We start from the raw sequence: 21,953 nt of genomic DNA on the forward strand, positions 1-21,953 counted from the left end.
TGACATGGCATATCAAGTATTTAAACAAAAAAACAAACCCAAGCCTAACAAGATAACACTGATAATAACAAAATTCAAAAAAAACACCCTGATGTATAAGTGCTGCATCTCTGTTACACTGCTGGTATTTTGGCATTGATGTGAACACCGTGTTGATGATGCCTCTAATGCAATTGCTTAGGGTACAAGAATGATGAAGTTATTAAGTGGCAAGAGGCTACAAATTCAACTTAGAATGTTTCTAACACAGCGTGGTCCTGTTTTCCCTTTTAAATAGTGTATATGATAGATCCCTAGCTAATTCAAAAACTCAGCTGTTTTCACCCTATAATTGCCATTATTTTTGCCTGGCTGTCTGCATTTTTTTTACTTAAAAAGAATCCCTTGCAGTTGCAAAGCTCCGCCAACAGATGCTGCTCGCAGTTTGATGCGCAGCGCTGGGCGCTCGCAGCCTTTGTGAAACTCGCCTGTGTTTTGCTCCTTCCAGCTCCCCGGGTTGCGAGTTGGCTCCTACTACTGCCCGATATTCTTCTGGTAACCAGAAAAGGCGCTTGGGACGGGGAAAAGTGGATAATACACTGGGGGTTTCATATTTAAAATATAGTTAGCACCTGATACACATACTTTTTTCTCTTAACAGCGTTTGGGAGTATCCATAGTAAGAAAGTATTGGATTTTAAAGCTACAGTGGTATCTGAAATCTGTGTCTACACACTTTTGGGCCAGGTTGTGAAGCCTTTAATTAGTCCCTTTGTGCCTTTTAATGAGAGTTCTGCATAAATAAGGTTAAAGAGACTCAGCGTGTTTATATCTGTATCGGGATCACTGTGTCACTTCATCCCACGCTGGGTTTTGCAGCTGGTGCTTCCCCCCTTTGCAAAATGTGTCAGAAGAGCAGCTCGGCAGCAACAAGTGCACCAGCTGGGGAAGGAGCCTCACGCTAAGAGGTTTTTGACCATGCTTATATAAAAGGTTTAGCTTATAGGTGCTCCGAAAAGAATGCCTGGTTGTCAATATGATTTCCATAGCTGTGGCTCATTAATAGTGTTGTTTCTGTGTCTGTTAATAGACATATTACGTTAAATCCATCAATAGAGTTTGAATTTTAGTAAATGTCTAAAACAGGAAATCAGTCGTGATATGTTCTTGCGAGGTTTCTAGTTGTGGTATCAAACATAGTCACACCTTAATAACAGATGGCGGGAAATGCAAATAGTCCGTAGCCGTTTTGATCTCAAAAGGTGTTGATTGTTTTGTAGTATTAACACTATGACTGTCATTAACACAAAGCTCGTGTCCTCACCCTCCATTAGTACCCAGGATGATCAGCTGCTTTGTGAAGTATTTTTGAATTAGGTCAAGTCTTTTCCTGCAGTGACTTGAGCACGTTGTGAGGAGTTGTGGCTGAACAACCAATCTTCCCTCTGAAAATCAGTGTCTCTCTACTGAACTACCTGGTTGATTTCTGTAAATCAGGTTAATGAACGTGTGTGGAGCTGCAGTGAAGGTTGTGTGTCACAAGCCATGAGTTAGAGCTCTGATCCCTGAGAATTTACACCTGTCTGCATCCTGTTGCTTTCATTCTTTCTTCTTAACATTTTACAGGACGGCTGCTGCTAGAATTTAAGGTTGAAGTTATTTGTGAGCACTCAGACCAGCTCGCCAGGTTTAACACACTAAGTTTGGGTTAGACTTTGCTTTCAAGGTTTGTTTGCCGACTGCAAGATGCCATTTTCCTTTCTGTGCTTATCGCTGCAGAGGTTGATTTGTCTTTAAAGGGGGAAAAATTCACCCTCCTTAATTCCTCCTAACTCTTGCACTTCTGTGAACAGGAGCGTGCAGTGTAGGGAAAGGCACTTTGAGAACAAGGGAAAAAAAGAGCGGCTGCAATGATCTGTATTGAGTAAAGCTGTGATGGGGTGTTATGTTACTAATTCAAACCTTCATATATATAAAGGAAGAGTCATTTACATTCTAGTGGGTTATCTTGACAGAGTCAGTGGCCTGGACTGGAGTCAGCAAAGTGTTCCTGAATTCAGCCTTTGACATGGGGATCCCTCTTCTCCTGCATCTCCTCTGCCTCCTGTTTCTTTTCAGGCTTAGTGACACTGCTGTTGGCTTCTTCATTCTTACTAAGCCTGGCTTTTCCTTTGGATAAAGAAACAAAGAGAGGGCGAAGATGCAAATAGCATCTCAGTTCAAGTCTTAAGCATCATCCATGAGACATTTGCATCAGCATGGGGGGAGCTAAATATACAAACCCAGCTATTGTCTGACAGTTTTTTTCTTTTCAGAACCAGGAGTAAACTCCATTATTTTCCAGGATTTCTAAATTATACAAGAGGTTTCCAAGAACATGGAGCACAAGCAGATGTGATAGGTCTCCCCCAACAACAGTCATATGTATTCAATTAATTCAGCACAGCTCAGGATGAGAACCCAGTGACGGAGAGGTCATGCTGACCCTGCATGTCGGATAAATTTGATTTCGGATGAATCAGAAGGAAGAAACCTCATTACAGGGACGTCATGTTTCACTATTTACTGTTCTCCCAGAGATTTCTGTAATTCTTTCCTCACCTTATTCTGCTTTTCTGTCTTGGATGCTGCAGAAGCAGCAGCAAGGGTTTGTTTTCTGTGGGGTGGCTTGCAAACGCTTGCCTAATGTGCAGCTCAACGTTAGTCTGAGGAGGCTGGACTAAGCTTAAGTGCCTTTGCTGTGACAGGTCATCCATCAAACAAGCTTGGACAGACAGACTGAATTTAACTGGACAGGCTCTGGCTTTTCTGGGGTCATATTGGCCATTGTATTTATCTGGAGCTTATGTAACTCATCAAAATCCTTTATCAGAAAATCATAGAATAATTTCAGTTGCAAGAGACCCTCAGGATCATCGAGTCCAACCATAACCTGACTCTAGCACTAAAATATTTCAAAGCAAAGCACCATGTGAGGGAGAAGCAGGTATCTAACAAATGCAACAAATTCTGGATGCTTTGTGTTGCCTCCCTCAGCTTCATAGGGCTTTCCATGACCACCTTGTGCCCTTTTTTCTCTATTAAAGTTTAGCTTAAGCTGTAAATCAGCTCTTTTGACTGTTAACTCCCAGCTTTGTCTTTAGCCCATCAGCTCCAAGCTTCTCCACTATTAATTTTGACCAGCTCCTATTAGATAACCCTCAACCTCTGAACAAATCTATTCCTTCTGCTTCTCTTTGAAAATCATCCCATATCTCAGACTCTTGTTCACTTCATATTAACCCGTAGCAGCTCCAGCCTTTGCCTCGGCACCCAGCGCTTGGTTTGCTGGGGGCAGCTCTGTACCTTCCAGCTTGATGCTGTGTTAATCCCTCAGCTGGGCTGGAATTGCTCTCGGCTCCTTCCCATCTCACTGCTGCGCTGATATTTGCGTCTGGTTATCAAGATTTTGCTGCAAAAGATGCGGTTTGGTTTTTGCCTTCTAGCAGTATCTTATCAGTGAGGGTGCAAAGGTTTTGCAGGAAGTCTTTAAGGCTTTGCAAAAGTAATTGTAGTTTTGGACTGTGAGTTTTAAATCATTTTACCTAGGCTCAAACACATCTTTATTAATCAAAATAGGAACCATTACAATCAACGTATTTTTGCCTACAAGAAACAAGTTTGTTTATTCCTGTAGCGTAAAAATCCATTATTTGGGACTCAGCGAACTCTTGGAAAACATTTTCTGCATCCTGCAGGTTGTGGAAGTGCAAAACGTTGTCGAGATGCTTGAGGACGAGTGGTAGTCAGTTGGCAAGAGGTCTAGCTGCAGCTAAGTCAACAGAGGACTCTGGGACAAGCTAATAATAACAATAAAAATATAATTGATGCTCGTAGGAGAGAGAGAAAAGGATGAGCTTTTCACCTGCATGGTTAGACCTGCCTATAGACCGAGATCAGACTGGTTTAGGTAACCATAACTTATTAAGACAGGGCTAAAGCTGAAGTCTGCCTAGCGACGGGTTGGTGAGCAGATTTGCTTCGTGCGGCTGTGAAATGCAGCTGCAGGTTGGTGCTGGGGGCGATGGGGCAGAGTCTGGTGGGACCCTCGTGTCTCCCCAGCTGAGCACTTGGGGCTCGGACTGCGCCACTCTTTGTAGGTTGGACGTGTCTTGGTGTGTTGTAGTGTCTGTGAATTCATAGATATTTCGGTGTTAATGCTTTGCTGTTAAATTTTTCCTTATAGTGTGTGTAGATATATGTAGTTGTCAGCATTTGCAGGATATTGTTCAGGTACGATTCTCTAATATTTTTTTAATTAACCTAAGTTTAGAAGAACTTTGTTTTTCTCTGAATCTCTCTCTTTCCCAGCTCGTTTGCAGAGGAGGAGACAGCAAAGAGTTTCTTTCATTCTTTATTTTTTCCCAGGTTTTTATCAGCCCCTTGGCACGGATACCTGAGCACGTCAGTGTCTTTATCTCATCCAGCTTCACAGCCCCCCAGGACGGGGGAGTGTTACAGCGCCTGCATTGCAAGTCCCTGGGAAATACTTTAAGAGAGAGAGTTTTAGGCTGTGCTAAACTGTAAAACTGAATTTTGGCATCTTAAAGCTCCGGCTGGTACATAAATCACTGCCTTTTCCCTTACCCAGGACTTTCTCAAACCTTCATTTCTTATCTTCCCAAAGGATTTTAGCTATTCTGAAGAAAGAAATAAATGTCACCCGGTCCGACTAGAAACTTTTATTAATGTTTTTTTTCCTCAGTTCTTGATTTTGCAAGTGCAGTAAGGAAACATTTACATCAAATACAGAACTCATCGTAGTCAATCAACATGTCCCAGGTTGCTCAAAGTGCTGCTTAACCAAAGCAAGTGACAAATCCCACCTTCCTCGCTCAGGCACAACTGCAGCAATGGGTGGAGGTGGGTGAGCAGCACAACAGGGACAGAAAGAGGGAACAGTGAACTGTGGCCCCCAGGACTGTGAAAAACTAAAACATCAGGCCCTTTACTTTCTATTAACCTTCCCAGTGCAGCCTTGTGTTAGATACAGCTCCTGGGAGATACGTGGCACCTCAGAGAGGGTGTGTTACGTGAGGCTGTTCATTTCAAAGGAGTTTTGCAGCAAATTGCGATTTTTGCTGCATTTTAGAAAGAATTATTGCACACTCTTGATCAGAGGGCTGGCTAATATCCTTCTTTCTCATCAGTTCATCACCGACACGTCACCATCGGGTCTGACCAGAACCGCAGAGCTCCGTCACTGGGAACAGAGATGGCATTTGGCCTTGGGAATTAATCCGAAACTCTCAGGTTTTAGAAGGAGCTGTGATTTAACATGCAGTTTGTTGTCTATGTGTCTCTCCTCCGTCTTGTCTTTTCAAATTTGTCAGGGCAGAGGGTGTGAGAAACAGTCGTGTTATAGATAATGGAGGTGATGGGCTTACGCGGTGACAGCTCCCAGGAGATGATCCAGAAGCCATAGATGCTCATATGTGTCGCCTGGGAACGCTGGGTTTCACAGGGGGCTTCCCGTTCACAGGTCTGGAGGCAAGAAAAGTTTTTCATAGAATTAAAGAATAGTTTGGGTTGGAAGGGACCTTCAAAGCTCACCCAGTGCCACCCCTGCCATGAGCAGGGACATCTTCACCAGATCAGGTTGCTCAGAGCCCCGTCCAGCCTGGCCTGGGATGTCTCCAGGGATGGTTCATCCACCACCTCTCTGGCCAACCTGGGCCAGGCTCTCACCACCCTCATTATAGAAAATTTCTTCTTCATGTCTGGCCTAAATCTCCCCTCTTTTAGTTTAAAACCATCACCCCTTGTTCTATCACAACAGGCCCTGCTGAAGAGTCTGTCCCCATCTTTCTTATCGGCCCCTTTTAAGCACTGAAAGGCCGCACTAAGGTCTCCCTGGAGCTTCTCTTCTCCAGCTGAACACCCCAACTCTCTCAGCCTGTCCTCCCAGCAGAGGTGAAGGATCTGCCGGCCTTCAACTAGTGACAGCCAGTAGCAGGACTTCAAGATACACTGCTAATGATTTGTTACAGTAATTAAAAAAAAAGTGGGGGGGGGGTTTCTAAAATTTTGTCTCTGACTCCTGCACACTCCTGTCCTCTCATCAAGTCCTTCTCTGTGTTCAGAAATAAATGAAGATCTCAGGGCTTTTTTGGAGTTGGGGGTGCTATTAGCAATTCATAAGGACTTTTTCTTGTTGCAGACCAGTTTCCTGCAGAGGAGTTTAAAAAGAGGCTTTCTAGACACCCGGCGTGTTCCCAAAGTGGCAGATATTACTGGTCTCCAGCAACTGATAGTTTTATGCTGATTTAATGAGCTGGAGATTTGGCACCTGTTTTCACTGAAGATTAATTTGCAGTGGAAAAATGAATCCTTCAGCTGCCAGCCAGGATCCCAGGCCAGACCCTGACGTGCTCTTTAATTGAGAGAATTGCGCTATTAACATCCAAAGAGCTTCATTTCAGGGAGTGGGAACTGCTCAGAGCAGCAGGAGTTTCCTCTCTATATAGAAGTTTAAATATGCTATGGTTGCTTAAACCAGGACTCTGTCATGTTAATGCTGCTGAAGGAAAACTGTCCATAATAAGATGATTTCCTGAGGTGCTGCAAAACTGAATGTCTCTGTGGTGGATTTATTTTTGGGTTTTTTTGTTTCTTTTTTTTTTAATCCCTTAGGGACACATCATCTTTGCACAGGGCTGGCAACAGGGGTTGAGATAAACGAAGAATGCAAGCATCCTCCTGAACAAGGCTGCAAGGAGAGCTCTTCGTTATCATTTAGCCCTTGGAAAGCCAGACGAGGGTCAGGAGACCATTTGGTGTAATAAATATCCATCATAAAAGATGACAGGCTGTTCCCTTTTTCAGACAGGTAAATGAACCTGCAGGTCTGTGAGTGCAGCTGTATTCTCATATATCTGTAGGCAGGTTGCACCCCCAGGCCAGAAGCCATTGCCACTCAGTCCCTTAAACACCGTCATTATTCAGGCAATGATTTCTGACACATTTTTCCTTTAAAAAATAATTATAGGGATCTGCTTAATGTAGGAGGAGGTTCTTTCTGTGTCATTGCATTAATTTGAGCAACTAAAAAAAAACTATTAACTTTTTAACTATGAAACCCACAGATGTATAACAAGCAACACAATCTCATTTTAAAGATGCTTGATTTGCAAAGAATAAAGCTCCGGAGATGTGATAATAAAGCTCCGGAGATGTGATATTACTGCTCCGGAGATGTGACAATGCTGTTCCAGACCTTCTTGCAGCCCCGGTTTTCCCAGTCCTGGCCCAGCAGGAGTGGGTTTTAGTGCTAAAGCTCTTTCTTGCCGCAAGCCCTGGGGTGCACTCGGAGCACGAGGTTTGCGAAACTGCCAAGGGGTTTTCTGCAGAGGCGAAGAAACCGGCCGCAGAGAGGTCGATTTGCAGAAGCAAAATGTGCGTGATGTGCTGGCCAAAGGATTTCTCGTTCTAAACTGGCAAATTGCAATTCTTATTCCGATAGAGTCGTTCCTGGTGACTCGGGGTGTTGCGTGGGTTGGGGAGGCATTAAAAAAATAAGGGATACCTATCTGCTGTACAAAATAGGTTATTTCTGAAGCTGTATATATATGCGTTGTTGTTTCTCAGGAAAATCATCTAAGGCTGCGTCAGCTCCTCTGCTACAATTACTTAGTGCCTGTTGGGGAAATAGAGGCATCAAGCCGTGGTGGTGATGGTCCAAAACTGTGCAGAGGGGCATTCGGGATGCAATAATTTGCATGGGCACAACCTGGAGGTCCAGCAATGAAATTGAATTAACATTTTGGGGAGGGGAAGGGCTCAGGTTGGAGCAGTGCATTGGGAGCGCTCAAATGTGATGTTAACTACCGGCATCGGGTGATGCACGGGGGTTTTAGGCTGCCACAAACACCTCCTGTGTTTCTGTTTAGTACCTACTGCAGTGTCAGTGCTCAGTGACTTTAACTGCTTAAACAAAGCAAAGCAAGAGAAGAGAATCTTATCTCTCTTTCTCGCCCTCAATTCATTACACAGTCCCCTCCGCTGTATATCGGATAAAGAATTTTTAGGTTGTTTTTTGGCACCTGCCTGCTTCACCCCTTGAAGGCGAGATGCTGCCCGCTTTAAGAGAACAACCTGTCACTTACTGACCTTTTACATCTGCATCTTCGGCTCCTGGTTCCTAAAAGAAGCAAGAAAACGTCTCAGTTCCAAGGTAGCAAGTCACAGCTCAGTACAAAAGCGCTGCAGCAAAGCAGGGCTGCATTCCCTCGTAGCTTCCTGTCTATAATGTTAACCAAGATAAACCAAGCTGATTTTAGAGGAAAGCCAAGAAGCGAGCGGTGCCGCAGCTCCCATTCTCCATTATTTTCATCAATTAAATTTTAGCGTGAGTAACAGTAGTTACTTCGTTGTAGTTACCCCGACAGTGATTTATTTTTGTCTCCAGTGACTTTGGCATGTTGCATACGCAGCAATTAATGCTACAACAGTAGAGCGGCAATGATGCCACACAGCGTGCAACCGAGTTGAACGATACTCTTCCCCGTTTCAGCACCTATGTCATTACTTTGGGATGTATTTGGCAAAATAAAATACGCAGCCATTAATTTTAGCATGAGGTTAAAAAAAAGCCCTGTCCTTGAGGGCTCGGGCTGCCTGCTGCAGAAATTAATCGCAGCTCATGGCTTTTCATTGGTAATTCACAACAGCATTAAAAAGGCAGAAATAAATCACCAATGGTGTTTGTAGGTTAATGATGTTGCAGGTCCCTGAGGAATCCAATGCATGTGGGGGACTCCTGGTGAATTCAGAGGGAATTTGGACCAACTTTGGGCTCTCTGCAGCATCGTTGGCTATTTCCCTGGAGAATAATGATTTTTTGACTGTGGCCCATCAGTGTTTTTTCATGTATTCCTATTGCTGCAGACCGTGGTGAGAAGGATTTGTCAGGGCTGAAAGATGCTCAAAAATTGTACTTTTTTTTAAAGTGGGTCAGCTGGTAAATTCATGTCACATCAGCTCCAGGCTGTGCGATCCGTGCGGGTTTAGTTGGGTTAATTCAGCAGCAAAACGTTTCGGTGTTCCAGGCAAACGAGCTGAGCTGGTTTAATGACATCGGTGTAACTTCTGGGGGTATCAGGGAACACCCCGAAGGAAAGTTAAACTGATTTCAGTGAGCATTAAATTGATTTAAATACATTTGCACTCACTGCTTGCTCAGGGTAATTTGAAGACATTTCAAACATGAAATTTCACCAAAGGACTTGTGCTTACCCCGAGGTTTTGCATTACTGCTTTAACCGTAGCAGCTGCTGAACCTGTGTAATTAAGTTGCTCATTTGGTTACAGCTTGAGCTGCTAATGGGAGTCTCAGCATTTGTATTTGCAAACCCTGTGCTGGAGCACGTTTACCTTATTTTGTCAAAGTGTTTCAGGTTCTGATAGTTCTACTCTCTGATAATACTGATTTAAGAATGCTAGAGCCAATACAGTTCAATAGAGTAAGTTTTCTACATTTATAATCTGTTTTTCTTCCTTAAATTCATTTTCCAACCTAAATGATTCTATGATTCTACAATTCAAAACTGATAATTATTTCTCAGCCTAAACCTACTGATGGGGAAAATGCAGACATTGATATAACAGTGTCCTTATCTCACATTGACTGTGTCCTGCTTATCTGCTGCTGATGTAAAAGAAGATGTAGGACAGGGCAGTGGTTTCAGGCCAGAGGAACATCTGGGGGGGGTTACGGGTGAGTCTTACGTTGACACAGCACGACGGTGACTGCCAGGGCGAGGAGGAGCAGGACGCAGGCGCCTGCCAAGGGAACCCAGATGAAGATGTCACAGAAGAAATCCGGCTCTTTCTTCTCGCTGGTGTCTGCGGGGTTACAGAAGAGGAAAGGTCCACCAGGTGTGGTGTTATGACCAGTTCTGGTGGAGCAAAGGGACCTGCCTGACGTCCAATGGGGCTGGTGGTGAAGCAGAAGGCTCCCTTGAGGGAGAATACGTAGCCAAAAGTTTTTCAGATCCCTGGTGTGCCCATGCATGAGACGTGCTCATGCTTTTTATGCCATACTTAGCCTTTCCTTTGTGGGATGAAATGCTGGAGTTACAGAATCGACTGGGTTGGAAAAGACCTCAGAGATCATCCAGTCCAACCCTTGGTCCAACTCCAGTCCATTTACTAGATCACGGCACTAAGTGCCATGTCCGATCTCAGTTTAAAAACCTCCAGGGCCGGTGAGTCCAGCACCTCCCTGGGCAGCCATCCCAATGCCTGACCACTCTCTCTGGAAATAATTTATTTCTAATATCCAGCCTAAATTTCCCCTGGCAGAGTTGAAGCCCATGCCCCCTTGGCCTATTGCTGACTGCCTGGGAGAAGAGACCAATCCCCACCTGGCTAGAACTGCCCTTCAGGTAGTTCTAGAGAGTGATGAGAGTTGTATAGAGAGTTATAGAGAGTTCAACCCTTTCAGCTGAATGTACGCAGTTATCCAGCTCTGATAGAGCTCTAAGGATTTTCCCTCTCCCCTCACCCCAAAATGCCTCCCCCAGCCCCCCCCCCGCAGCCAGGCTACCTGGATCCGGGGTCTCCGGGCTGGGTTCCTCTTTGGTGGTGCTACCCTGGGTGGTGGGTGCTGGTGTGGTGGTGACTGTAAGTGGGGAAATAGAATTTAAAAATATAATAAAATATATATAATAAAACAGCTTTCTACCACCTCTTTCAGCTCCCATGGCTGCACAAGGCTCAGCTCCAGGGGAATTTCATAAAACTCATTTTGGATGGTGAATCCCCCAAGGAGGGTCTCCCAAGACCCAACGAGAAGCTCCAGGCTCCTTATTTCTTGCTTTCTGCCACCACCCTCAGCAAGTTCGAGTGCCCTGAGGCTGGTAGGACTTTAGGGACATGTGTGGGGTGAGGAAGGAAGGGGTGGTAGTGGACTTCGCTTTAGTCTCATCCCTTCAAGAACTACAAATGGGATGGAGAAGTGAGGATGGGGAGGTGATGCTGGGTCTGCCTGTTCATCTTTACCTTTGGACAGGGGTGATAGATACCATGAGAAGAAGAAGCAGGGAGGATGGGGACATTGGTCACAAGAAGCCTTGGGCAAGCAAGCAGGAAAAGGGGAGTTTGAAGGAGAGGTGACATTAAAAAAGACATGGGCAAGGGGTGGTGGGCATTTTGGCAGAGCTAAGCGAGGTTGGGTGGAGGTGTAGCTGACCTGGGAGGAAGGTAGGCTGACCGCGGCTGAAGTACAGCACTTGGTTACTGTTCATCAGGCAGAAATAGTTCCCCTCGTCCTGCTGTGTGAACGACCTCACAACCAGCCGGTAGAAACTGCTGCCCCTGGTCGCTTCAAAGTGTGCGGAGGTCCTCTGGTTCCCCTCGAAGGTGGTCCGGGCCAGTGACGAAATGAAGACGATGAAATGAAGAGTCCCCGCTCTGTCCATACGGACCCAGAACACACCACTGTCCCCCTTGTCCGTCTGACACTCCAGCTCCAGCCGCTGTCCCACCCGGAGCTGCGTGATGCTGCTGTCACGAACCTTGACCATCATCTTGTACCCCTGGACCTGCATCCCAGGGCAGCCTGTGGGAGAGGAATCCTTGTGGGAACTGCCTCTCTGGGCAAACCTTGTTCCCTGACCACGGGGCACAAGGTGGAATGCAAAAGGATGACCGTGCTGTCCGAATGACTTGAAGTTTTGTTGGAGTCCTTGATGGGATCACGCGTGCTCACCCATCAGCCATCTGGGCTTTAAAGGTGGGTGCAACCCTTCAGAAAAACCTTTCACCTGCCCTCTCAGGGACATTCCACCTTCCCAGCTTATCTGAAGTGACTCCCTAAAAACACTGACTGCTTCTTTCCCCTTCCTCCTCCCCTCCAGAACCACTTTTTGACCCAGTTTCCTTCCCAATGCACATGATGGTACAGTCACCCCTACACTGGCAGAGATGATGCCACCTTTCCCTCCACAATTACTGAGCAAAACTCAAAGTCGACCTCTTTCATTTGCTTTTTATTTTTCCTTTAACCATTTATCCCAATTTGTTGGATCCAGTGGAAGGTTTTACTTGCCCCTCCCGGTGAAGGTCATTCCCAGCCCCATGTCCATACTCACAGAGCCTCAGGGCGAGCAGAAGAAGCAGTGCAGGGGACCCGTCCATCTTCTCCTACGGGTGACCGTCCTTGGGGACGGTGCGGTGGAGCAGAGATGATCTTTCTTGACTTGGGAGGCTGCGTTGCTCTTTGGAGAGGATGTGATGTCATCAGGACCCTCTTGAGATGGTGTTCGGCATCTGTGGCAAAATGAAGGGGAAAAAAATATTTCTGAAGAAACTAAGTTCTAATCCAGAATTTGGGCTCATTTATCATTTTGGTTAACGGCGCCTGAAGGATTTTGCCTCGTTGACTTCCCTGGAGATCCAGAGGGGTGATGCTCATGCCTGAGGCAGGATCAGCCACCACAGCCTGGTATCTCCAGCCCTCCAGGGCTTCACAGCAGCTCCATCTCTGCAGAATCATACAATCATTTTGGTTGGAAGAGACCCTCAAGATCATGGACGAGGCCCATGCTCTGGTTGCAGGCTCCAGGTTGTGCTTCTTGGCAGGGATTCTGCTGCCCCCACTTGCGTGCACTCAAGGAGCCTCATACAGGCGGCAGAGCCTGCTGTATTTTATTACCCAGCAAGCAAGACAGGGTGTTTCATGGCATCTATCCACATGTATTTGTTATCTCTGAGCACACGCACTGCTAACAGGCAGCTGAGTTCTTCAGGTGTTCTATTGTTCTCCTCCCGATTCTTCCTTGCAATTGCTCTGCAAAAGCTGCTTTGTGCAAGACAGGTGGTCTGTGATCTGAAACCCACTGAGAAAGCCCCGTACCCCAGGGCCATGGCGGGCTTTTTGTTTGTTGTTTTGTTTAACACCTTGTGGTTTTCTTCTCTCACCACAGAGGCTTCCGCCCTGCCAAGAAAACCCTCGTGTACTTCAACAGAAAGGGCTCTTGCTGCTGCCTCCAGGTGACCACTCGCACATGGGTACGGGTGATGCTTCCTGCAGCTTTGCACACACCACAGCAACAGTTCCACCAGCCTGCGAGGCGGGGGGGCTGCTGTGTTATTTACTTCTTCACTTGGCACTTGCTGTTTTTCCTGATGATTAATTTTCTGCTTTTTTGTTTGTTTTTCTATTGCTCCTTTGCAAAGAAAGGACATGTCAGGAACCAGGTGCTGCTGATCCTGATGCCGTTGTGATTGTGACAGCGACTTAGAGATGGGCTATGGAAAATGGTTTAGGAACGGCATTTATTTAATTGGGCATCAAAGCATGTTGGTGAGGGAGGGAAAGCTGCTGAGATGTGTGAAATTTGTACTTTCATGATGCTATGACACTTGTGATGTCTACTTGAAACAGAGCAGATTTTGGCAAAATAAAGAGAAAATAGGTTTCGTTAATTAAACATTACGAGAATCTGGATCTCAAAATCCCATCAAGCAAATGAGAACTTGAGGTTGTTCCAAGGTTCTCCGGTCGTCTCCAGATGAGACACCAAGTGATGCTGCTCGCGTAGGCTCCTTCTGGTTTCAGTGGGCAGTTTATTCTCCTTATCCTGCATGGAATTAATCCTCCCTTTTTAATGGGATAAGCTGCTCTGGGGAAGCACCTGTCTTCACAGGCTGATGGAGGAACGTAGGCAAGGAACTGAAGCCATGGGCCTGCCTTGTAGATGACTAAAGGTGAGTGTCATGTTTTCTGAGATGCTGATGAGATCTGGTTCTTGACATCCATCCGATTGTTGTGTGAGTGAGCCCCCACTTCCATCACTATCACAACTCAGTGTCAGAAAACGAAATTTCAAAAGCATTTTCTAAAGCACAACCCCCCTGAGACCGAAGTAGGAAAATTCCTGATTCCCGTTGTTCATCATAGTTTGAATGGAAATGAATGTTCTGGCAAATGAGGATGGGGGCACCAAAGCTTGTCAGGACTTGGTTCTCAGTCTGACATAGAGCGTGGTTGCTTATCTACAGCACGTGGTGCGTGTCCTCAGGGATGTGGTGGTGGAGGTGCTGGGAGAGCCTGTACAATTAAAGGACCATCCAGGAAGGGCCACTGACTTTCTTAGTAGGAATATCTGACTTCTCTCTTGTCTCTGAATAACAGTAAATTTTATTATGAATCAGTCCTGGGTGCCAATCTGGAGCCCAGAGGTTCCTCTCCTGGATGTAGAGGCGTCCTTGCTCTTGGTTCTCATGACTTGCAGATTGAGCTGGTTTCCATGCGAGGCCACCATTTCCTGTGTCACGTTCAGACCCTGTATCACCATTCAGAGGTCTCCTGTTCCTCTTCATACTTTTATTTGCTGAAGCGCTTTGTGACTCACCACTACATGGAAGAGACCACCAGCCCTTGTCTCTTCTGAGGTTGTTTCCCTGTGCCAGGCATGGGCAACATTGGGAAGTCACAGGAAATGGCTCCAGGGGGAACTACTGCTTTCTGTGGTCTGCAATAAACTGCTAATGAATATATCCTTTTAAGGCAAGGCAAGAGCTGGAGGAGGTACTGAGTTTTGGATATGATTGATCTCTCAGTCATTTTGTGGAATGAATGATCTCATTAACTTTTGCATGGTGGTAAGAAACTCTTCAGCTTCTTAGTATCAGTAATATCAGACATCACATGGATGTCTTGCAGTATTGCATGACTGGCAGCAGAAGCACGTCAGAGGACGCTGTAGTTACCCTGTGATGGTTGGTAGACACAAAACGAGCTGCAAAATGGCCATGGTCTGTTTAGTTCACTGTTTTTGTTGCCCATGGTCTATTGGGTCCATTGTTTTTGTTGCCCATGGTGTCTCCTCACAGGACTTCAGGGCTTCCCATTTCCCATTAGGATCCAAGGGAATGGCAGGAAGATGTGCCACGGGAGGTTTGGGTTGGACATGAGGAAAAGGTTCTTCACCCAGAGGGTGCTGGACACTGAACAGGCTCCCCAGGGAGGTGTCACGGCCCCAAGCCTGACAGTGTTCAAGAAGAGACTGGACAACACCCTCAGACACACAGTGTGAACTGTGGGGTTGTCAGATGCAGGGACAGGAGTTGGACTCGATGATCCTTGTGGGTCCCTTCCAACTCAGGACATTCCATGGTTCTGTGATTGCCAAGCAATGGTGCAAGGTTGCTGATGATGAGCAGATGCTGCAGGTGATCAGTCAGTGGTAACTCATGGACAGACACCGGACTGTGTTCGCTTCAGCATTGCTGATTCTTCCTGTTGTTAACCTTTGAGGGATCTCTTTCATGAGGAGGAATGGAAAGTTTTAATGAAGATTTCAAAATTTAGTCACAAATCACAAACTTTTGTTTCAAACAGAGGAAAAAAAAATAAATGGTGAGACCATAGCATACAACTTTTCCGGTGCGAAATGAAACTGTGGTTTGCGAACAACTTGCTGCCCCCCTTTTCTTTGCAAAGCTGCAGCACCAAAGGGGTTTAGAGAATGTCAAATGCAACTGTCACGCACCAGATACTCACACATTATCTGTTATCTTTCCATTGTAGCTTCATGTTTCCAATTCACTGACCACTCTCTTCTGGGTACTCTTGGCGTAAACATCACATGCCTTAAAATACAGTATGCAAACCACAAACACTGCTGTGCTCTCATCTCTCCATGATGTGGACATTTAACCTGATCACGGGGTCAAAATATCTCCATAATTTCCATGCTTGTTGATACCTCAGTGGAGAGTCTGATAACAGAAAATCTGGATATGTTGAAGGTTTTCTTTCCACAGACTTCCCACTCTTTTCTCTGGATGCTGCAGAGCTGATTTGTGCAGACATTTGGTAAATCAGCAATCCGTGATGGCTTCTTTTGGGGACCAGCGACAGCTGGAGTTGGCAGTAGATAAGTTGGGGTTTTTTTTGCAAGTCCAGCCTCCTAAATATTATACCACAGAGATTCAGTCCAGCACTAGAGGAAACTTCGTATTTTATAGCACTGAATGTGAGTTTCATTAGGAAAAAGAAAATAATCTGTATAGCTCCAGTGTATAATTTATTGTCTGGAGAGCAGTTCCAGTCATCTTTAATTGGTCAACTGGGCTCATTATCTCGCTTCCAACTCCCACCATCAAACTCCTGTTGGGTTTGAGGCACTGCTTGGCAGTTGTCCTCCTAGCTCAGCCCCCTTCTAGGGTGTCATACACTGGGACCTGACTTCTGTCTCCATCAATGCAGAGTCTTGTCATGTCTGGTCTCCTTCCTTGGTGCACATTGACCTTCACCTACAGGTGAACCTGTTTTGGCAGGTGAGCTGCACTGGAGGATCTCCAGAGGTCACTTCCAACCCAAACCATTCTGTGATTCTGTGGTTCTTCCCTGAAGACCTTGTGCAGGAGACCCTGGTGGAGACACCTAAGGGGGGTTTCTGGGCCCACCCGTGCAGTGCAGGAGGACTTTCCCAGAACAGGGTATTGCTGTGTCTCTATTTTACAGTTCAGGGCACCTTGGATACCTCTTGGAAGAGGGATAATGACCAGGAAAGATGTTTGGCCCTGGCCAACTAGCGCAGTTTGTGTCCCAGCTTTGGGAAGGTGAGGATGGACCCAGGTTTGGGGACAAGGGGAATTTGTGTGGTGGCAGCTGCCTTCTCCTGACATCTCCTTGGGTGCAGCAGCTCAGCCTCTGTGCAGCAGGATGTGACCCATGTTTCTATACTATATCAAAATTACCCTGGCTACGGTAGCGATGGATGAGTCAGATTAAAATGAAATGACCTGAGGAAAGTCATTTAGTTCAGTAATGGCCATTCCACCTCTGCTCTGACTTGTTTCCTCTTGCATCGAGATTACTTGAGACATATATATCTGAGTAACAGCATCGTCATTTGCAGCTTGTTGCTCGGGGCAGGAATATACAATTCCAGCCCACAGGAATATTTTGTCTCAATTTTTTTGAAGAGACTGATAGGAAATATCCCAGCTGGAAATTTGCATTGGGTGTTGATGTTAACACATAATACATAATATTTTGAAGCCTTGTAGCTGGGTGTAAGCACAGCCACGCATTTCTCCCTGTGAAATCAGCCAGTGATTTTGCCTTGCACTTGTGCTGGACATTGATTGTACCTTGAGCTTTGATGAGAAACATCAGCAGTTCTGCCTGTGACCCTGTCTGAGAGCCGGCTGCAGGGCCATCAGCATCTCCTCCCATGGTGGTAAATGAAGAGACATCAGATACCACAGAATCATAGAAATACAGAATGGTTTGGGTTGGAAGGGACCTTCAAAGCTCATCCAGTGCCACCCCTGCCATGAGCAGGGACATCTTCACCCAGATCAGGTTGCTCAGAGCCCCGTCCAGCCTGGCCTGGGATGTCTCCAGGGATGGTTCATCCACCACCTCTCTGGGCAACCTGGGACAGTGTTTCACCACCCTCATCATAAAAAATTTCTTCCTCACGTCTGGCCTGAATCTCCCCTCATTTAGTTTAAAACCATCACCCCTTGTCCCATCACAACAGGCCCTTCTAAAAAGTCTGTCCCCATCTTTTCTTACAGGCCCCTTTCAAGCACTGAAAGGCTGCAATAAGTTCTCCCTGGAGCCTTCTCTTCTCCAGGCTGAACAACCCAACTCTCAGCCTGTCCTCATGTTCCATCCCTCTGACCATACGGTGGGACTCAGCTGTGGTTTCTGCCATGGGTTGTGGTGCAACGTGGAAGAGCAGCATGGACACAGCTCCTCTGAGGATGCCTCACCTGTCCCCGGAGGCAGCTGCCCAACACCTGGGTGTTGTGCTGCATCTCACGCCGCCTGCACGACCCGCAGCCCCAGCTCTCTGTGCTGGGAGGGAGCAACAGGAAACATGGTGGGCGAGATCACAGGCATCGCTCTGGGGACAGAGATGTCTGCTAAGCCACAGCCCTCCTCCCTGCCCAGCCTTGGAGGGAGGGAACGTGGTTGCACCCCGTATTTTGTTGCCCAACCTCTTGGCTGGATGTTTTATCCACAAGCAGAGAAGAGGAGCAGAAAATAATGACATGGCCGGGTAAGGTTTGCTCCATCATCCTCATAGGGTGTGGGATGGGACATGGGCTGACCGAAACAGGCAGAGTGCTGGTGGCTGTGGAGGCACCTGTTGCTCCCCATACTCTGCATGGGGAAATTAGGCATTTTTTGGTGTTCTCCAGTATAGAATCATAGAATATGCTGAGTTGGAAGGGACCCACAAGGATCATTGAGTCCAACTCCTGTCCCTGCATATGACAACCCAAAAATTCACGCCAAGAACAGCTCAGGTGCTTGAAAAACTCGGTGTTGCAAGACTTCTCCCAGCGTTTCTGCAGCTGGGTGTTCTGCTGCATGATACAGAGACTCAGAGCACTTTGGGCAAGACAAAATTTAGTCCTTAATCATTGCCTGACCCCAAAAAAGCCAAGGAGACCATCTCACAGGCACATGTGTCAGCCTTGCTGTGTTAGGGCTCCCAAGCCCTCCAAGGAGCTTTTTGGAGAGCATGGAGAGGCCTTTGCCATTGGAGCAGGTTTCCTTTTCATTTTGACCAGCAGTTACTTTCCATGAGTGACTCCTGTTAGAGTTTTGGGGTTTTTTATGTTAAATGAACTAACCAGGTTGGTGGTGTGAGATCCTCCTTGCAACAGCACATAGATATGTTGTACCTGGCAGAGATAAACTTCTTTGCTGATGTCATCCTTGGAATTTTTATGGAGTGTTTCACATCTGGTTTTAATTTATTAACTAGATCAGAGAGTGCAAATAGTGATAACGATATTCCCCCAATTAAAAGTGCGATGCAGCCCCCCCTTCACACACTTGGATACTTCAAAGGCTCACTGAAAAATCTAACTTTAGCAGATAAAACACACGGCCATGGGAGGAATATTAAACCTCCTGCTCTTTTGCAAATATGTAAAGCCTGGGGAGAGCTTTATTTCATGTGTAAGAACCACTGATGTATTAAAGGAATCTTTCCCATAACAAGGCAGTAGAGAAGCAAAATACATCCCTTATACTGACATATTTGTAACTTGGTCTGACACGTGTTCCAGTTAACCGGGTGTTGCAATAACAAATATTTGTATATAATTCCACAGAAGCTGCAGATCTCACCCTGATGCGTGCAATATAGATATACTGATACATGCAAATATTTGTTATTTCAGCAAATGATATTTAATTAATGGCCAGGAATAATACTAAATAAAAATTATAATAATATTAAATAAACCTTTTCTGCTTTATATAAACCAGGAATGTAATATATTACTGTTTCTGGTTTATTGAATGAAATCTGATGAAGTCCAATAACATACAGGCAAGAAGTACTGAGAACACCTGAAGGTATCTTTTTGTTCCCCAATGATTTTTTCTATAGATATCTGTCAATCCATATAACTGTCAATATGCATATAATAACACACATGTAGCTATATATATGATATATAACATAATACATAAAAATAGTATCTATAATTTGGCTATATGTAATATATTTAAATGCGGTATGTAATAGGTAAGTTATAACTATATTGAATATATTATAAAATAATGCGTCTAACTGTAATATATAAGTTCTAGTATAACTAGATATAATAATGCATAGTTATAAAATTGTCGATATAAATAACTGCTATGTGATGCAATATTTCTATATTTTTCTATATTGAAGGCTTCTGAAAGCTGGGGAAGAGACTTGCCCGTGTCCCCAATCAGGGGTTGTGTGTAGGGCTGTGTCTGTGCACCAATGGCATTCAGGAGCCGCAACTAAAAACTGGGATTTCTTTGAAGTTTCTGGGACGTATCTGGTTTTATACGGTGGCAGAAAAAGACATGCAGAAATGTTGATTTCACAAGTCTGCTCTGGATGCCTGGAAGTCCTGCTGTGAATCTATTCTTCCTGCCAGAAGGAGATATTTAATAAGCAGCTACTGTGCACGAAGCTGTTCTGGCCAAGGATAAATTGAAAGGAATTTAAACACCATCTCTGGATATCTGTCTCTCCCTTTGCACACATTTCAAGTTTAATAATTTAATAGATACGTTACTAGTCCTTTCCCCATTAGTGTGCTTGACTCATCTGTGTTTATGACTCTGAAAAATTATTTATTATTTATGTATTTAGGAGCTTTAAAATCAGATATAACTTCCCATCTCGTGTCACTAGCCTGTTTTCAACTGAATGTTTTCAACTGCACACGATTTATATTTACTTGTTTGTATTACAAAATCACAGGTTGCCCACAGAAACAATGACTGGGCAGGTTAAAAGAATAAGGAAAAACTGGGCACTGCCAATATTAGATCAGCAACTGAGATGTTCTGGAAGGACTGCCAAATTTTTAAATGTCCATCTACATAAGTTTTACAAAAGCATTAAGACTATTTACTGCGATGCCTGAAATACGTGTATTTCTGCTCTGCTCTCTGTTCCTTGAATATTTTAATGCTTTCAAGACATGCATGCACTGTTTATTGAAAGAACAACTGCAGTCTTTTTTATAATACAGAAGATATTCTATAGGGAATGCAGAATATAAATAGAGAACACAAAATAATAGAAAATAATATGAAATAATAAAATAATAATAATAATAATGGATTATTGCAACATGTTATTTCTGACCTCTTTTACAGTTTCTTGCCTGATGATTCATGGGATGGGCACAATACAGATAACACTTTGTACTTAAAGCCACAGATCTGCAAAAACCCCCTTGTCCTATTCAAAGGCCTTTTGTATCTGTTCAATTTTTAGTAGTGTCTCCTTTTGTTGTTTAAGATGACATCATTTATTAACCGCTGATCGAGTGCTTGGGGCTATATAAAAAAATCCCATTATTTTCCCTTCTGGGTATGGATGTTCCTTGCTGCGGGGAGGAAGGTGACAGTGGGAGGAGGTTGGTCCATCCTTGGAAGGAAACGAGGAATAAATTAGGGACTCTCATTTGCCAAGAGATCGTGGCAGGGGTGACACCATGACAGGTGACACCGTGATGGGTGACACCATTATGGGTGACACCATTACCTGTATCTCTCCCTTCGTTGATCTGGGTCCCTGTGACTTTAGCAGAGATGCACAGAAACACTTTCCCCTCAGGTTTCATGATGGAAACCTCCCTTTTCGCCCACATGCCCCAACACGACGTCCCTGACTCTTGGATGGTATCGTCGGCGTCTCAGCAGTGACGAGATAGGAAAGAAAAAAATACATAATCAATAGCAAATGTCAGGGAACCTGGTTAATTTTCTCAGACCTAAAAGTATCTTTTTACTTGTGCTTCTGTTTCTTTCTTATATACGCTTTGGGGAAAAATCTGTGGAACAGGTGATTTTTTTCCACTGTCTCTTGCAGTTGTGAAACCTGCTGCTAAAATCTCTTTGAGTTTCACTGTCTTGAAACATCCTATTGATGATTACAGGAATTACTACATTTTTTTTTTGTTGTTTCCATTGCTAAACTGCCCAAACCTGTGCTTCAAAAGGCCATGTAGCATCTTTGGCTTGCTGTCCTCTCCTGTTTTCATTGCAGGCAGATAGATGATGCGGAGGTGTGGGTTGGTTTGTTTGTCCGTTTGTGTTCTTTCCAATTTACAAAGACACAAGGAAGCCAAATTGGGGAATTCAGGATCTGAGCAGATTCTTTACTGCCTGCTACAATTATTCACAGGTGTGCACAGAGCCAAGGGGTAAATCCCCGTCCTTTGAACAGGTTTTACTGAAGCAGGGATAATCGGTGGCTGAAGTCTATCAAGGCAAGATGGTGTCGTCCCAGGGGGGTTTCAGCGAGGGTCACACACACTGTGGGGATGGTGTGAGGGTGGGATGGAGGGAGGAGGAACGGACCAGGCAGGGTTATCCCCGAGGCTGCTCACCTTCCCGTGGGAGAGGAGATTGGGCTGTCACAGCCTTTCACTGCCCAGACCCGTCCCAGCTGCTC

The 21,953-nt window shown here is 45.1% G+C and overlaps 1 protein-coding gene and 1 long non-coding RNA gene across 4 annotated transcripts; one reads left to right on the forward strand and one right to left on the reverse strand.

Moving 5' to 3' along the window:
• Positions 1–4,685: 4,685 nt before the first annotated feature.
• Positions 4,686–13,288, reverse strand: CD8A (CD8 subunit alpha). 2 transcript variants are annotated; one of them, XM_082050583.1, is made up of 7 exons: positions 12,742–13,288; positions 12,111–12,288; positions 11,210–11,578; positions 10,565–10,639; positions 9,745–9,861; positions 8,128–8,158; positions 4,686–5,502 (listed from the first exon to the last, which is right to left on the reverse strand). In XM_082050583.1, the coding sequence occupies exons 2-7, from the start codon at positions 12,154–12,156 to the stop codon at positions 5,448–5,450; spliced, it is 693 nt and encodes a 230-aa protein (XP_081906709.1). In that variant the 5' UTR covers positions 12,157–12,288; positions 12,742–13,288; the 3' UTR covers positions 4,686–5,447. The 2 variants fall into 2 exon arrangements, with proteins under 2 accessions (XP_081906709.1, XP_081906708.1); XM_082050582.1 differs by having other exon boundaries at positions 12,111–13,288.
• A 417-nt stretch (positions 13,289–13,705) lies between these two features.
• Positions 13,706–21,736, forward strand: LOC309438879. Of its 2 annotated transcripts, none has more exons than XR_014183887.1 (3): positions 13,706–13,728; positions 17,557–18,044; positions 19,268–21,736. It is a non-coding gene; the product is annotated as an uncharacterized lncRNA (long non-coding RNA). The 2 variants fall into 2 exon arrangements; XR_014183888.1 differs by having other exon boundaries at positions 19,686–21,736.
• Positions 21,737–21,953: the final 217 nt, after the last annotated feature.

Source organism: Streptopelia decaocto (assembly GCF_964273445.1).
Source record: "Streptopelia decaocto genome assembly, chromosome: 4".
Taxonomy (NCBI): domain Eukaryota; kingdom Metazoa; phylum Chordata; class Aves; order Columbiformes; family Columbidae; genus Streptopelia; species Streptopelia decaocto.

Excerpts from the sequence above, each read along its gene's own strand:
- CD8A (XM_082050583.1), bottom strand. The coding sequence starts at position 12,156 with ATGGACGGGTCCCCTGCACTGCTTCTTCTGCTCGCCCTGAGGCTCT. Across the intron at positions 11,579-12,110 it reads TCTGCTCGCCCTGAGGCTCT|GCTGCCCTGGGATGCAGGTC; the intron begins GTGAGTATGGAC and ends CCTCTCCCACAG. Across the intron at positions 8,159-9,744 it reads CACCGTCGTGCTGTGTCAAC|GAACCAGGAGCCGAAGATGC; the intron begins GTAAGACTCACC and ends TGCTTCTTTTAG.